The 18,123-nt window shown below is 44.3% G+C and overlaps 1 protein-coding gene across 2 annotated transcripts in view; it reads right to left on the bottom strand.

The window, feature by feature from the left end:
- The window catches only part of SPNS2 (SPNS lysolipid transporter 2, sphingosine-1-phosphate), a 467,335-nt gene that overhangs the window by 125,950 nt on the left and 323,262 nt on the right, over window positions 1–18,123 (bottom strand). For both annotated transcript variants that reach the window (XM_069614731.1, XM_069614732.1), the window contains exon 4: window positions 16,418–16,569. In XM_069614731.1, the coding sequence (XP_069470832.1) occupies window positions 16,418–16,569 (152 nt within the window). The remainder of the gene's footprint in view (window positions 1–16,417; window positions 16,570–18,123) is intronic.

Here is an 18,123-nt window from a genome sequence, read left to right as displayed (position 1 = left end):
TGTCGAATAGAAAAGGCCATCAGAGTAGAGGAAGCCAGAAGTGGGACACACATGGAAAAGGTATAGGGTTAACATGGGGGATGGGAGGTGGGGAAGGAGATTGTGAAGATGTGCATGGCGGTAGCATCCGAGCAACGCTAATCACGTGATGTTCTGAAGAACGAATATGTATTACTTGTGACGGCAGGTTTTAGTACTTTAAAGGAGTACTGAAGTATCTTTCTCCAATTGATCCTGGCCATACTAAGAAATACAATGTAAGGCATGCCTTGTAATGCGTATTCTCATGTTTCCTTAGTTTAAAAGGCTTCTTCAGTGCAATAGAATGTGCTATCCGTGTTTCTTTAGTTTAAAGGCTTCTTCAGTGCAGAGTAAATGTCGCTCAATATCACAACAGTGTTTGCACCGAGAAGTACCAGATGGCGCTTGGAACTTTGTTTATTGGGCATGCAGGAGTGGTTGGCGTGGCCGGGCTCACCCTCCTTGATCATCAGGGGCGATTGCAGGTCAGTGACTCAAGTGCAGTCTACCCCCTGTTCCTGCAGCGGGACTCGCCCATCTGGGCGGCGGCTGCACGGTGCACTGAAACTAACCACACCTCTTCACCAGGTGAGATGAATTCTTAGCACAGGCACAATACTTCCTGTGCTATCATGCAAGCAACATATCACTATTTAAAAAAACTATTTTGGGTAAGCAATGCTGTCACACTCTTATATACCTCAACATATAACAATACATGTTAATTTCCAATGTGTGGCCAATTATCAATGGGCTAGTATGTGATTATAATGACAGTTTTTACGGTTAACTTTGTGATTGTTAAGGACTGCAAACTATAAGAGAAACATTGCAACGGGTGTGTAGGACGGCCCCTGTGTAGGACGGTCAACTCTGTTGATTTGGGGTATCGGAAGATCTACGGGCAGAAGCCCCTTCCATTTGCGGGCATGGAATGCCTGGCGATCATTAGAATGACCGGGCCTTTGGGTTATATGAGGACAGCTCATGATATAGTGTCTCCTGTTGACTGCATTCAAGCAGAGTGGTCACTCCTCTCGAGGCACGATCAGGTGATTGAAATTATGTTTTGCAGCAGCAAGTGGGGGGTCATTTATTTGATCTGATTAGACCAAAGTGCCTTATATCACGAATCTGTAGGCCATTGCATTCCTCTACTATGGCACGTGCGTGCCTTACTTCCCCATCTGCGATACATGTCCCACGTGGAGGGAAGCCGACATTGACAAAAATACCGGGATAATAATAACAATAATGTCAGTCAGTTATATAGAGCTTATGGCAGATAGCTCACGCTTCTAAGCACTTGGACAATAGCTGTCATTATTCTCTGATTCAATGGCACTTAATTGTCCATATTATTAGTCGTTGGTTCGATCAGAAATTTGATAGGAAGCATAATTGTCTACAAATAGGAAGCAATTACCATACTCTTTTGAAAAGGTAAGGGGCAACCATTTTAGCTGGATTAAAAAGCTATGTAAACCCTGAAAACGTTAATACTGCCCAAACACATTTGTTGTTGTACACCATTGGTCCTTTTCTGTGGCAGTCATTATACAAATAAGTCCAGTGTATGGGCATTTAAATGAATAGCATATATGTGCACGTTTCTGAGTTCAGGAATGGCCATAGGCGATATTTTTAGTGGGGAAAATATTAGGGTTTTTTGGGAGCAGGGATTGCGGGGGTGCCTCACACTCCTTTTAAAATAATACAGTAGGTGTGGGGGTGTCCCCCGCAGGTTCCATGCCTTAATATCCCCGCAAAAATATGGCGATATTTTTGTATGGTGATATTTTTACGGGGATATTAACACATGGAACCGCTAAAAGTGGGTAAGGGACACCCAGGCAGTGCAGGGTGCATGGCCAAAGGTCAACGGCACACAGGTCTTGTTGAAAACAAAATATTTGTAAACTGTCTGGACATACCATTTCAGGCTAAGCAGCAGATGCACCAATTACCAGCATTTTTATTTTGACTGTAATACTTTCCCTTCTGAAAGTCACCATGGCACGCAAGATGCGAGGTGCTAAGATCTGCCCCCTGGGCACCGACGTGGATCCTCAGATTTTTCTTTGCTTGGCAGTATTATTGCGGTCACTCGGATTTAAAGGGCAAGTCCCCCCGACACACACTGCAGTGCATGTGAATCAGAAACCTCTAGGTGTTGTCTGGAAATAATAACCATTATCTTCACATATCCCTAATGATTAACCAGGCGTAAGAATTGCCAGAGATACGGATAAGAGAATTTATCCGTATGTTTTCCTCTTGTAGACTTCTCCTGAACCCAAAAAGCCCAGACGCCAACCAAAGGATTCCTGATGGGAACTGGATCCTACCCTGATTTGGCTAGATTCATCAACGCTGGCCTTGAATGTTGTGTTTGTTAATCAGATTTTGTACTGTGCCAATCATCAACGTAGTGGTTTTACAGTGCCGAGGCTTGTCCTGAGAACAATGTATTGTACCCCTGCCATGGGTAACCAGACTCTGGTCTGTAGGGTATGGGGAGGAAGAGCCAACATGGAGAAGATGGGTCAAGCAGGAATAGGATAGAATTGGTTGAAAGGAACAGAAGGTGCCTGACACACTGATTGGACATGGGAAATCCACATTTAGCATCACGGGATGGACGCAGATCCACCACATCTGGACTCCAGTGCATCTAACCCATGCTTTCCATATGCAACCTAACCCCACCTAGGCCTGATGCCTCCGTAATTAAGCCGTAATGATTATAGGCCAAGGATGTAACTTCAGATTTTGCTATAGATGGGCATGGTCGGTTGGTGAGACTTGTGCTTCTTGTGCGATACGGTTTCCCAATTGTGTTGCTTAGAGGCCCAGATTGTGTTTCATGAGCCAATGGCTGTGAAGTCCCTTGGCGTGATCTGGAGAGAGAGATCTGGAGAGAGAGAGAGAGAGATCTAGGGAGAGAGATCTAGAGAGAGAGAGATCTAGAGAGAGAGAGAAAGAGAGAGAGAGAGAGAGAGAGAGAGAGGGAGAGAGAGAGAGGTCTAGAGAGAGATCTAGAGGGAGAGAGAAAGAGAGAGAGAGAGAGATCTAGAGAGAGATATATAGAGAAAGAGAGAGAGAGAGAGAGAGAGGGAGAGATAGAGAGAGATTTGGCAAGGGATATATTCGCTATCAAAATACATTTGTGTGAGCTTAACAGCATTAATAACATTGACTATTAGGAGCAGATGAACCCTAAGGGACTTCTTTGTTGGAAACAGTAGACCGTCTTTGCTCCACAACCGCAGCTCTTGTGTTGTGTTACCTGATGCGTGCAGTTATCTGATCATTGCGGGCACAATGTGGTTAAGAGACATGTTCACAATGTCCTGACACTTCGCTCTACTGGGCACTGTTTCTATATCCAGCCGTCTACGCCTCCGCCTCTCTGTCATGCTCTGACTAATGTATCCATGAAATATCAGAGAGTTTCTCTTAATAAGGAGAAAGTTATGAACGCATCCTCCACTGAGTGTTATGGAGATCTAACACAGGCAAAGGAGGCGCCGCGCTTTCCCTTGTTTTATTTCCTCTGTTGACGATTAATACTGGCTCTTGAACACCTGCATGCAAAGCGCCATTAATATTTGAACAGGCTCTGCATCATTTGTACGTGAACCAATTTCTGCCTTCAATCCATTTGACTGTCATGGATGAATCCTTCTGAACTAGGCATGGCTTCCGCCTGTCAGGCATTTGACATGACCGATCTTTTCCTAGACACCACCGGCAACATGCATATTGCCAGGGATGAGCTACCTGTTGGCGGACTGCGGGATCCAGAGAGACGGAGAACCGGAGAGACGCGGGGTACATGAGGATATCAGAGCATGGATTCACTTCTGGCTTAGAATCACATTGAACACTCTATAAAGGCAGCAAGGCATTCTTGTTCGTAGGAACAGCAATAAATAATTGATGTCCTGCTCAATTCTAGTGGACACTGCAGATGATCACAGTTAGTGCATTTGTGGCTCACTACAGGGATCAGCCAGCGAAGGATGGCTCATAAAAGAAACACAGAAAACAGGCTGTAACCCCACAGACCCACATTGGCCTTTGATTTTTTTTTTTCTCTTTCAGACAACTTGTTCCCCTTAATCTGTCCCACGATTCTTTCAATTCTGCTGCACTCTTTGAACTATTACCTGGAGTTCCCAGGCACTGACCGGCTTTCCTAATAAAGATATTCTATGTGTTAGACCTGTCCACTGTCTTGCAGTCTTACGCGGTGCTTCCATGATCCACAATCTTCAGATTTTTGCAGAATTCTTCCCTCGGCATTTTCACTAACACATATGCAGAAGTTGTTTATTGCAATGATGAGTCACTTTGTTTGGAACTAGATATTTTGGATTAACATCATCATTTCTCTCTCTGTGAACTCTTGGCCAAACTATTTTACAGCCAGCCTCCTCAATTCCTCAACGATCATTAGATCATGTGAGGAAGTATTCCTAATTCTTTGTAAGGCTAGATATAATTTTGCCATTTCTTTCTTTTAATCTCAGACCTAACTATCGCACAGATCCCGTCGCGCTCCCTTTGGTTGTCACAGATAAACATAGTTCGGATGCTCAGACTCCTCTGGCAAGACTAAGACTGTCAGCCATGTTGTTGTTCATCTTTGCTACTTCTCTCGCCTCAGTCAGTAACCCTTCTAGAGAGGAAGGCGACACAAATGTGGATGCAACACGCCCAGTGAGGTCTCATCGATGATCTGTTTGGTAGCATGACCTCTTTTCCGAGTTGGCTACTGCCTTCCATTGATGGCACAGTCGTCCTCTTGAGGTTGTGTCTGCTTTGTCACCTTATTGGTCATTGGGTGGGATAGCCTCATGCTTGTGGCCATCAATAAATCTATGTTTTGTGGTTCTTGTGCACATCACTGTGAAGTTGGCTGCATTTGATCTAGATTTGAGGCTCTTTGAGATCACTTTCCTCTCCTCTACACAGTCAGAGGTTTGAAACGGCCCGACAGCGGTGTAGGGTGCTATATGAGCAATCGAGGGAACCCAAGAAGCCACTTCAACCTTTCAAGCATCTGATCATTGCTCCCAATTCCTTTGGTGGGAGTTTTACTTAGGAATGCTTTCCTCCTCAGCCTTGCAGTAAGGTGATATTGATGGCATTGTAATAAAAGTGACCCGCAGGACTGTGTGGAAGCGAGCTGCTACCCAACCATTCCTCTTTTGAGTCCCCATCACCAACTGTTTTAGAAACTATGGTTATCACCTCGCGCTGCCTGCCACCGAGCTTGCTAACCAGTCTTTTGAGCTACAATATAACTTGTATCTTATGTACAATGCGTAAATACCCACTTTTTCACTTATTAAGGGGTTCAGCCTATTTATAAGCGCTACAACTTTTTTAGACCAGGAATGAACGCACAAGCACATACATTGATCAGGGATCACACAACCTGTCCAGCCCAGGAAGCTAGGATTAGAACCGTGTGTTCTGGATCCACAAAAATTCAGTATCCCAGTATTTCAGATCATTCAGATAAAACTAAGGGCCAATCTTATCTTCATGGTATGTTATATTTTAGTGAAATCATGCTGCCACAATACTTCCGTCTACTCGTTTGAAGATTCTTTTCATTTCCATATCAATTTTTTGAATGTATTTGTATAGCCATAACAAGCAGTTTGGAAAACAACATGAAGCCTGCATACTGCATAGTGACCACACAAAGGGGGGATCATTATGGCTTTGGGGGTATCCCACCTTGAAGGCTGCACGTGGTAATCACGATTACGGCATGTGACAACCTGAGGGGGTTGACTGTATTACGGGCTTGCCACTCCACATTGCAGTGTATCCATGCATCATAGGTAGTCTTCATGATATACCAGATGCAGTATTTTGGAAACACCCTGTTTTCGTTTAAAAAACGCATGTTCATCATAATTTGATTAATGAAAATGAGAAGCAGCCGTGCAGACAGGGTTCAATGTGTTAATATCCCCGCAAAAATATCGCTATATTTTTGCGGCGATGTTGAGGCATGGACCCTGCGGGGGACACCCCCGCAAACCCATCATTATTTTTAAATGTGCGGTGGACACTACCGCAACCCCTGCTCCCACAAATTATCCCCCCCCCCCAAAAAAAAAATATTGCCTATGGCGTTCCAGAGGACCATATAAATACAGCAATATTTTTGGTAAGGATAATATGTAGGGATCCCGCAAACAGACGCCGGCTCCAGGGGGGAAATGCACAGCAGGGCTAGTAATGACCCTTCTGAGCATTGCAGACATAGGGCATGCCATTGGGTGCACTGCTATGCACTATCTGAAGCCCTGGAGGTGCTACATTTTGTTTTATTGAAGTTAAGGCATGTATTAGTGCTTTCATTCACTTGCAGGGGAAAGAGTCTTTTGAGGGACCCTCCCTTGTATTCCTCCCAAGCATATTTTTACCACCAATATATGGGGCATTCTTGAGCCATGACCAAACCCATAAACAAGCGTTAGCAGTGCTTTCCTTATTCGGCTTTCACGCAGGCCGCGGTGAAGACCCATGCTTTATCCATTTTAATGAAACGTGGAACTGGGCTGATCACAAAAGGCAAGTTGGTGGACCTGCAGTTGGTATCCGACCTATAGTTGGTATCCTTCACTTTGTTTCAACTTTTGTGCAACAGAGCTGCATGCACACCTTTCATGTGTTCTGGAACCCGGATGGGGTTACTCATACGTGTCCCTGGAAGATGTTTTCCACTACAACTCCCATAATCCTTTACCACTGGCTTTGCCGCTTATGCATAATGGGAATTGAAGTCCAAAACATCTGGAGGGGCATTTAATGAGTAATCAGAGAGCAGTGCTCTGCAACCTTTGGCTTGCAAGATGTTTTGGACTGTAGCTTCCATCAGACATAGATATAATAGTTAATGGTGATTGATTATGAGAGTTGCAGTTCAAAATGCCTGTTAAACAGTAGGGTACAGACCCCTGCCACAGAGCATGAGTGACGCAGTTGGTTAACGGGGCTACCTCACCAACCCCATTTCCATCCCATTGGGTGAATCATTTTGAGGAGAGGCACAGACTGGAACACAGGACACTTTCACGCTTTCAGAGTTCACTGGACTATTACACTTTAGAACGAAATTCCGAACTTCAGCACTTTACTACAGTGATACATATCTGAACGGAGCCCAGATCTCACACTTAAGTTGTAATGGAGCAGATAAATATGAAGGTATCACCTACTGCCCCTGCTCCTCACCATTACCGTATATGTGAGAAACGATACCAGCTGAGGCAGCTCTATCACCCCATGAACCTAGGGCTGAGAGATGAGACACTCTAAGGCAGATTCCAAGAAATAATACTTTAAACAGTCAATGTACACACCTCTGCCAAAAAAGATTTAGTTAGGTTGTGCAACACTTGTAGGTATTACAGTTAGATAGCAGAACGCACAAGTAATGTGCTCCATATAGCATAGAAGGGTGTAGGATTCCCGAATACCAAGAGTGGGACTCACCACACTGATGGGGCAGAAGAAATTATAGGTAGGTTAGATGCAGCATACACGGACAGGGAAACCAACGTATGTCAGATGCACAGAGTGAATGGAATATGACAAGGTGCGGATATAGGTCGACAATATGGAGACGAGAAATGCAGAAGAACAGCCATTTGCCTAACAGAGAGGTTGTATCAGGCAGAGAAGTTAGCAAGGCCTCAGACAAGCTGCTGAATTAATAAAAACACATGTATTTTAGAAGCTTTGAAGCTGCCCAGACAGTAGTTCATAGCAAGCGCCAAGGACAGATGCACGGAAGGGAGTCATGGATAAGCAGAATGCAGGGATGAGATAACAGTTCCCAGGACGAGAAGCAGTAGACTCCCAAGTTAATTGAGTTACAATAAGAGCACAAACAGCTATTGACGCCCAGCTGCATGAGATCAGTATTCCAAAAAACTCTATAGCGGATAGATGAAGGGTGTCCCAAGTGGTCACAAAGAGTACAACATGTACATAAAATTATCTAAAAACCTAGTAAATAAGAAGAAATACATCCTCCAGCACGGTCCCCTAACACATGATCAAGACCTGAAGAACACTGGCTATTCATTGTGAGCCAAGTACAGATAAGACACCTGCTGAAACGCCCTAGCACAAACACAGACACAAGATGATATACAGGGATGAATATGAAGGGATAGATAGGCCACAAGGCCTGGGAATGATGGGGAGTACTTTTAATTGGAATTAGTGCAGACCATGGACTTCTTTCCCCTACCTATGTGTCTCTTGTATTTTGACATCTCGTCTAAGTGTCCAAGGTTGGTAAGTAAAGTGCCAAACAATAGAACTCCCTCTTGCCACATTGCCCATGATGAATAACACCAGCATATTAGTGGTTCATGTAGTGAAACTATTATCTATGATGTGTTGGGCTCAGGAGGAGCTATCAGAGATGTATAAGCCAATGAAGAAATTAACTCTTATTTATTCTATATACAACTTAAAATATTGACCAATCCTAGCAACTCACAAGTTTTGTAACTGAAATAGCACCCTGGGTGGGAGAGCCAGCCTCTCAGGTGGCTAGGAACACAGGCTTGAACCGCTGGTACGAGCCCGTGTTCCAAGCAGCCAGGCGCTGTCTCCCCCCACTGCCATCTCACCACCCGCCCTCTGTCTCATTTTGTTTTTCTTCCACCCCACCCGACCCTGACTTATTTTGGCAGCAGGGGGTGTGGCTGCCGCATCCGTTCCTTATCTTTGCCCCCCACAGGCCGCTATTGGAAAGTGAAGAGAGGCTCCGTACTGAGCCCTGCCTCCCCTTTCCATGGCAGTCATCATGGAAATGGATTTTCCTTCCTGCGTGGCGTCCCGTTGTAGGAAGGAGAATCCTTTTTTTAGCACCCCAGGTTACTGCTATGGCAATCCGGGGTGCTAATGGCCTTCATCCCCTGTTCCAGCCCCTGCAACGGGACATAAAGGCCAGAGCCCTGCCTATCCACCCTTGCTTTGCCTGGGCCAACAATTTGCACTGCCAGGCTGTTATCCCCCGTTCCAGCCTCTGAATGCCACATTATATTATGAAATCATTGCTTACGTATTTTTTATATAAAATCCGCTCACATTCAGTGTAATTGTGATAGCTGCTTGTATGCTGTCCCGGCCGAGATTCAGTGTTTTGAATAAAGCTGGGGTTTGTCATGCATTCTGAGTTATCCATTCTTGAGTATTGATTTTATTAAGTTGGTAAATTGGGGCCCGTCTCTACACAGTATTGAACAGTAATGAACAAATCTCATATTTCAGAACTGTAAACAAACCCGTCATTTTAGAACTGGGCTAGAAATCTCACAATTCACAACTGAAAGAATCTGAGACCTTGTTATTGGGCTACAATCTGACAGTTGGTAATGGACCTTAAATCAGACATTTGGTCTGAACTCAAAAAAGAATCGCACACAAAATGACTAGACTTAAATAATGAATTTAGAAATGGACTCAAATCTCATCCATTACGTCTAAACTAAATCCCTAAGCCGAGAAACCGACTTGGCTTTCACTCATTTCGATTGACCGAAGGTGTACAGTTTGGTTCTGAAATTATTGTATTTTATGTTATTGTTTAAAGCGCTAACCTACCTCCAGAGCAGCAGGGCACTAAATGTGGCTAGCCAGCATTTGGGCTGGCATCTTTTAACAGTAGCGCAGTACTGTGATTTCAGGTCTGTGCATCGGTATGTGCATCCATTGGAAATAGTTCTTACTCTCGTGTTGTTGAAAATACATGTTTTGAGAGATTTGCAAAATTGGAGAATTGTGGGGTCATTCTGAGCCGACACCAGAATTGAGTTCCAGAGGGTTGGTGCATGACATGAGAAGGATTTTTCGCGTGTCCTCTCTTTGTGGATGAGTTGTAATTCAAACCGGTTGGTCGATGAGGATCGTGTGCCATCAGATATGTGGAGCTTAACCTCTGGTAGATTGGTGTGCTATTTGTGACTGCTTTGGAGTTGATACATGCATTCTTGGACAGTATCCCGGCTTGGGGAGGAAGCCAATGTAGTTCACGTTGGAGTGGGGTGATACGGTCAAATTTCTGTGCACCTGTAATAAAACGTGCTGCAGCATGGTGGACTGCGTTTAGGGGAGTAAATCTCATTCTATAAGGTTAGATTGAAGTAGTAAATGTGGATTTGGGCAAGAAGTTCACACAATAGCACTAGGCACAACCAAAAATATCACACTTTACAACTGGACTGGACTTCAATCTTAAATATGTACAACAAACTCACAGTGTAGCAGTGGGATAGAATACCTTTATTAGAAATGCGGCTTGTGCTCATTCTGCATGTCAATGACGGATGGCAGAGCACAACACGCCAGTGGGGGGGGAGATGCTGGCACTCAGCACGCAATAACATATGGCTAATTCTGCTTTCACTTACAGTTCAAACGTTTTCAGATTATCAGGGGAATACCGGTGGAATCTCGGCAGATTCACACGCTTATAATGCAAGACACGCTTGGAAAAGAAAATACGTCACACGAAGCAAAGAATGAAAGGGGGTAATAGGAGAGGACCAGGGAAAGAGGAGGGGCACTTGGTGAGTAAAGGGAATTTTTATTTTGCGCGGCTTCTTATTATTGCAGGAATACCGAGGCAATACCACTGGCATGAATATTTCATTGCTGCTGGAGTTGTAATTCATTGCCATTATCGGGGGAATCCCGCAGGAATCGGAAGAGAGTGAAACTCATTACAAGTGTGGCGGTCCGGAAACCAGGGTGCTGGTTAGCTTACCGGTACCTTTGTTTCCAGACCGCCACACTATGAGTTTGCCTGCCGGGGGCCGGCGTGCTCAGCAGGTCTGACCTGCCATGTGCAGCGGCCCGGTTAGGCAGATATTTCACAGAAGCACTGACACCGTTAGCTACGGTGCCGGTGCTTCCGTCTCTTTACTCCTATTGGATTCTATGGGAATGGGGAGTTACAAAATCTGGCGCCTGTATTCCTGCGACGCAGGCGGGTTACCGCCAACCTCGTAATGAGGCCCATTTTATACCTAATGGGCCCAGAGCTACCTATTGGTGCAACATGTAGTGGGCTCGAAAGAAACCTAGAAGTTTAAAATCTACAGTGGGCACGGCCAAAGGCCATGCTCACTGGCCAGGGCCAAAGGCCATGGCTAGTGGGCCCCAAGGAAATATACAGATGGAACATGCACAGTGACCACGTCGGAAGGCCATGGGTAGTGGCCCTTGAATAAACTATGGTATAACAATACCCTTGAAATTCCCTGAAAAACCTTTAGTTACGGGACAGTTAAGGTGATCAGATTCAATATATCAAAACCCTTGAAATTCAGCGGATGTGGGAAGTGATGATCGTCTTCACTCAGCATCCCCCCTGTTGCAAAGCCTATGAACACGTACATAACAGATGGGATTCACAATGACACACAAAATTAGAGGCCAGCATGATAGCTCAGTGGGTTTAGAGCTCACTGCTGTGCTCTGCAGGTCACAGGTTCACATCCCGGCAAAGCCAACTCAGCCTTTAATCCTTCCAAGGTCGAAAAATGAGTTCTAACTGTGGCTGGGTGATATTGTATGTATATGTGTTCTATGTAAAGCGCTTTATAAATAACACACCATTAGAGGCAAGGGGTCATCAACAGGGGGATACCGAGTTAAGATGATCATTAATTCCCACATCTGCTGAATTTCAAGAGTTTTGTTGTGTTCAATCTGACCACCTTAGCGAAAGCTTTTCAGTGAATATATTTATTTGTTTTGTTTTTTATCTGGTAACGCCCATATTAAACACCACATGAAGGGAACGCTATCCACCTACCGTGTCCTTATTTTGTATAATTTGCAAAGTTTGGGAGTGAGATCTGTGAGTGCAGTTAGAAGATATATATGTATATATACAAAACATATGCATGAATGGAATGTGGTGATAGGCATACCTCTATGTGGTGCCACAGAGCTATATATATATATATAGGAAAAATACACAGGCACTCGTTTCTGACTAAAGTGCAAAAAGTGCTAAGTGCAACGAAGTGCAAAATGTTTTAGATACATCATGAGATTGTCATCTCAGAATCAATATTCCAGTCATGGGTGAGGACTACAACCCAAACAATAAAAAAACTCCATGCGTTGCGTCCTTACGCGGGACTTCATCGGGCAAGCTTACAATCATGTTGCTAGCTCCACATAATATATATATATATATATATATATATATATATATATATATATATATATATATATATATATATACATAAAGAAAGACACCTACGGCATCTGGGTCGCACAGGATAGGCAGCACAAGACAGACCAGCACAAAACAAAAATCTGTCATGTATTTATTTTATTGGAATTAAAAAAGGAGTTTTCAGGCTGGAGAGAGAGAGAGAGAGAGAGAGAACGAGGATGTCACAGGGAATACGAGGCTGTCTGAAGAGCTCGGATCTCGTCCTAACAATAAGACACAGCCTAGGCCTGCCATGGTTATGCAACTGTTCTCCAACCCCTCTCTTAACTCCGAGTCCTGTTCCACATGTGAGAGGATATGAGCTGAACCTCTGCATGAACGAGGTCAAGGAAGTGACGACACTTCCTACCGGGGCCGTACAGAATGTTTGGCCAGGAACTGGTATAATTAGACTGCATGCGGTGGGTGCGACCTACAGTAACTGCCACACAATCATTGCCTTTCTTCTTTGAACTATTTATGCGTGAACAGTGTGCCCCGGCGAAACTTCATCCTGGCTCTCCCATTGGAACTATGGAAGAGAGCTGCTCAACCGGCAATTGGAGGCAATTTCCTCACCGGCGTAATTGGCCAGCAGGTGCCACAGACCGGAAATGATCTGGCCAGCAAGTTAATAAGACCTGCGGAAGGGGGTAAGGGAGTCGGGGATTCATGTAAATATTTGCTAAATAAAAATAGTCGGACGCTAAACTAAGGTGTTCACCAAACAAAGAGGAAAATTAACTCAGGCTTTCAGATTGACCAAATAAATAAATAAATACATTTCTCATACTCATGGAATATGATGATATCCATATGAGGTTTTGCTGTTTGATGGAGGAAATAACCCTCTGCTATTTAAACCTTATAGGTTGAGCGCTCGCTGCTGCTATCTGAATGTAATCTACAGGACGCAGGTTCGAATCCTGGCAAGACCAACTCAGCCTTTTCATTCTTCTGAGGTCGATAAATGAGTACGAGCTTCAGCTGGGTGATAATGGTATGTATATATGTTCTCAGTACAGCGCTTTGGCGAAAGCGGTATATGAATATGTGTGCAGCCGCTTTTGCGCCCCTATATCTGCTTGGGCGTCATTATGAGCATGGTTAGAAGAGTAAAAGCACGTGGCATTTTAAAGACCACGTCCTATTCAAACAACAGCTAATTGGTATCCATGGGATATGCATGGTATGGTGTAAATAGAAAGTGCGGCATGGGGTATATGTGGGTTATTTACCCCATGCAGTACTATGTACCCGCCAGTATTAAAAGCCTACACGAGCACAACTCACGATTTCCAAAAGTGGAGCTAATTAAAGTAACGCATGGCTTGACGTTACCAGCGTGCTAGTAACATGTCCTTTAATGCCCCCCTCCATGACGTTGCCCCTTGCCAGGAGTGATGGAGTAGCCTATCCAGGCCTGGGTTTTCCTTTGCTTTCTGGCTTTTGCAGTTTGACTTTCCTCATTGGCCCTTTTGAGCACATCTCCAGGGCATCACGCATCCATAGTGAGGTTTTAACAAACCTTCTCAACACTTTTTAATGTTAATAACCCCCAGAAAGGCCAATTTCCCTCAAGGCCACTTCTCGGTCTCCTGATTTACTCGTTTCCTGTGACCAGACGTCAAAACTTTGACATATATCTCTGCTTCCACCACCCCGTCTCCTTGTGGAAAGGTGGTCAACCAGTCTGTTGGCTTGTTACCCATCTCTCCCCTCAGCTCCCTGACCCCCGTTTTGTATTCTCTTCCCACAGACCACAGTCTGGTTTAACAACCGGGGTGGTTTCCCAATTCGCTCAACGCCTCAGACAAGCATTCGGCACTTTTAGGCCACCATGGTGGCGATTCACGCAGTATAAGAACAGACAACATGACATGTCATAACGTTATGAAAGCAGGCCGTCAGCCAGGAATGGGTGAGCTACTCACGACTGTCACAGAACAGCTTGAGGACTCTGTACTCAGAATCGTACCTGCATGCAAGTCTCTGGGTTCCATGTCATAATGTCCCCACAAAAATGTCGCCATGCAAAAAATTTGCCGAAAAATTGTGTTTTTTTGCTGAGACAATATTGCATGTAACTTGCAGGGGACACCCCCCATAACCCCCACAACCTTTTTTTTTTAAAGGGGAGAGGGTGACACCCCCGCAACCCCGCTACCCCTGTCCCTATGAATGGAGACCTATTTAATGTCACCACAAACCTTTCCCGGCAACATTATATACAACAACCATATTTATAGGGACATTATTACCTGATAGCAGTCTCTACCAGACCCATGTCTGTAGCTTAGCACCTATGCTTCCAGAGGAGGAGATGGAGGTTAGTGAGGTCACAAGCTTTAGAAGCCATCTTTGGTACCAAGATATATGAACATCGTTCTCAGCTTTACTTTTTTACACATTGCAACTTCTGGGTAAATGTCCTCCTATTTTGAAGTGTTGGCTCGTGGTTGTTGCTTTAGCACAGAGGCCTGCCAACTGCGACTCTCTAGATGTTTTGCACCATGACTCCCATGATCCCTCGCTGTTGATTATGATGGCTAGGCCTGAAGGGAGTTGTAGTCCAAAGTATATGCATAGGAAAGGGTTCATACTCCTGCTTTAGAAACACACAGTGGAACAAAAACGATTAGTATAGCTAATAGGAGATGGAGAAGGCACCTGGATACACAGTCTTTCCCCACCTTATGTATGTTTTTCTGAAAAGTTAAAATTTTGTGTGTTCCTTAGCTTTAGTTTCCTCTTATGTCAATTTTTTGGAAAGAGTCTCTAAGCAGGATAATCAATCTAAACAATAACAACAAGGAACCTGATTACCTCTCCATGCAAATAGCTGTCCACTGATGATTATTGCAACCTGGACATCACAACCAATCAAATCACACCCCCTTTGTGTAATCAGCAGCCTACCTTCCAGGGAAATGTAAACTAACCACGCTCCCCCCCGTAAGTTTAAACATTCCCATTATTTCTTTTATTTATTTATTTATTGCATTTGTTGATACGCCGAAACCCGGAGGTATCACGACGTAGGTTACAGGATTGATGAAGTACTTGCTGGTTACAGAGAAGGAGGTATAGACTTAATACAAAGATAGACGCACTTGAGAAAGTGTACGCGGTCACAGTTGTAGAGTTACCTATATAAACAGCATAGTAAGGTGACAGCAGTCCTAAGGTCACGGTTGAAGAGTTACATGTATATATATATATATATATATATATATACAGCAGAGTAAAGTTACAGCAGTCCTGAGGTTATAATCTACACAGCTGCAGAGAATAGCTGCGAAAACTCACTCGATCTGCAGAGCACAGTGATTGCAAAGGAAGATGTGTTTGGGGAAAAGCTACCGACTGGACATCATAGTTTATAAGTGATTGCCATAGTCTACCAAGCAGCACACACATGCTTTCAACTTCCCACATCCAATCATTAATTTGCCGTTTGACAAGACAACTTTTTCATACCATACCCAACCAAAGCTGTACTATAAACAGGCATTGCCAAGCCATTGTGAATGCAAGTGTCCAGGACATCCCAATGACGAGCTATTGTTCATATTCACATGACTTGTGGGGCTGCCATTTTGCACAACAGTCCCATCCATGAAGGATTTCCACAGTGACTATGTAATATTTAAAAAGTGAATAATTGGAGCTCTGTAATATGGTATCATAGTGTGGGGGCAAGCTAGAAGAAGCCTCTTTATCCAGGTGCAAAAACAATCCTGTTTCTGGTATGGGTTGTTCCAATAATCCTGGGCTCGGCAACCTGTGGCTCTCCAGATGTTCTGGACTATGGCTCCCATGACCCCTCAACATTGACTCAGCTTGCCTGGGCTGGTGGACGTTTTAGGCTAACACCTCTGTAGAGACAAAGGTTGCAGAGGCCTGCAATAGGCTGCAGTCAAGTCCAGAACAGTTTGGGCCATGGTGAACTAGTCCAACAGGCGTGTAATACCTGAACCGGCCAATGGTTATGACCGACTCAGCATTGCACAAGGCTACTCCTCCAGAAGTCATCTGCGGCTGCCTGTTGGGTTCCACCCATGCAGCATGCGCGCGCCAAGCACGTGGTGGCTTTTCTTAAGAACATATATGACCTACCTTCCAAGAGGTATGGCAAAGTAGAAGACGGAGAGCATCAGCGTCCTCGTGTTTTTGGTGAACAGGTCGCCGATGATGGTGGGGGCGATGGTGGAGTAACTCGCTTCACCGATGCCCACCAACCCCCGGGAGAGGACCAGGAGCCAAAAGTACTGCAGGAAAGAGAAGGCAAAGGCCACATTTAGAAAGTTCACCTAAGAAGAGTCTTTTGAAAAGTTACCATCACAGCAGAGGGCACACACAATTCTAAGGTGACTTATTGCAAATCAAAATGAAAGGCTTTCTTTGAAATTACAAGAAGCTGTCATTTATTTATTTGTCATTTGTATAGCCCACCAAGCCCGGAGGCATCTAGGCGCTTTTCTTAAGAGAGCTGGTTACAGTGGTTGTTTGCAGTGGTGATAAGTTACAAACGTTACAATATTTGCTTGCATAGGTATTTTGTTGCAGACATTGCTTACATGGATAACATGCATTGCTTACATGAGTTACAGATGGTAATTGCATTAACTGCGGCATGCTTTAGGCTGGGGTCTATGTAAAGGTGCATTGAGTTTACCATGTTTAGAATGAGTACATCCTGGATTGGCTTACATTGCATTTTGTACAATGTCTAATGGTGGCTTCTAGGAGTCTTGAGCAAAGAGCCAGGTCTTGAGGCCTTTGCATGTCGTGACTAATAAACATGATTGTGGCAGAGCGAGTAGTTCATTCTCTATTATCTATAATGTTGAAATCATCAAATCTGCTCTCATCTCCAATTAAAAGTACTCATGCCTGATGCATATACCTTGACCAGTCCCAGGCAGCGAATAACCGTACACCTACATTTCACAGAATACAATTTTACCTAATGACTAGTGACCGAATACAATTTCCGAAAATGGGAGGTAAAGTGGTATATGTACAGTGCATAATAGGTGGGGTGTGCGGTAAAGATATAAGTTACGGTAGGGAGCGGTGAGGGGGGATTCAGGGGTCCCGCCTCCCGCATTATAAAAAAGAAAAAGTAAAAGGTTTATTTAGTTTTTCAGTGAAATAAATTCGGTCAAATCTCCATTAGGTTGAATATTTTCCAATGAATCACATACATCTGCGAAACACAACCCCTCGTTTTACTGAAATCCTTCGAGACGCTAATACACATGGTCCTCCGCTTTGTAGCATAAGTTGACATCACTGCCACAACACTTGCACTTAGATATTTTTTCTTTGCCATTTCTTTCTATATGTTCAGTACCACAACCTAAGACCACTTTTCTGACTTTTGAATTCGTTTTATTTCAGCAAATTTATTAGATGGGTTGAGTTTCCGTTCGAAACATCGGACCTAGATAATTTCTTGGAGGGAAATAACAATAAGATATTCATTCTGAAAACTGCTGGGGCTGGAATGGGATCCAGGCCACAGCAGAAGGGAAGCTGCAGGAGAAAGAGAGTGGAACAAGTCAGGGCAGAAAAAGTCGTGCTTGAAAAATGTCTAATCTTCTAGACACTCTTTGGTATGTGCATCATATAGTACTAATCAGCCGGGAGACTGAAATGACTGATCGGATCACATTTGGGGATAGGGCTGGGGGCCAGGTGGGAATGTATAAACTGGACCCCGCTATGTCTTGGTAGTGTTCTCTGGGCCACCCATGTGCCCCTTCTATAGCAAAGGGTGTTGGAGGTTGTGCATCAGCAGAGGGACATGGCAGTCCATG

Source organism: Ambystoma mexicanum, chromosome 9 (genome assembly GCF_040938575.1).
Source record: "Ambystoma mexicanum isolate Mex_15411 chromosome 9, UKY_AmexF1_1, whole genome shotgun sequence".
Lineage (NCBI taxonomy): Eukaryota > Metazoa > Chordata > Amphibia > Caudata > Ambystomatidae > Ambystoma > Ambystoma mexicanum.
The sequence above is the reverse complement of the archived record's forward strand: the minus strand, read 5'-3'. Positions and strand labels throughout refer to the sequence as shown.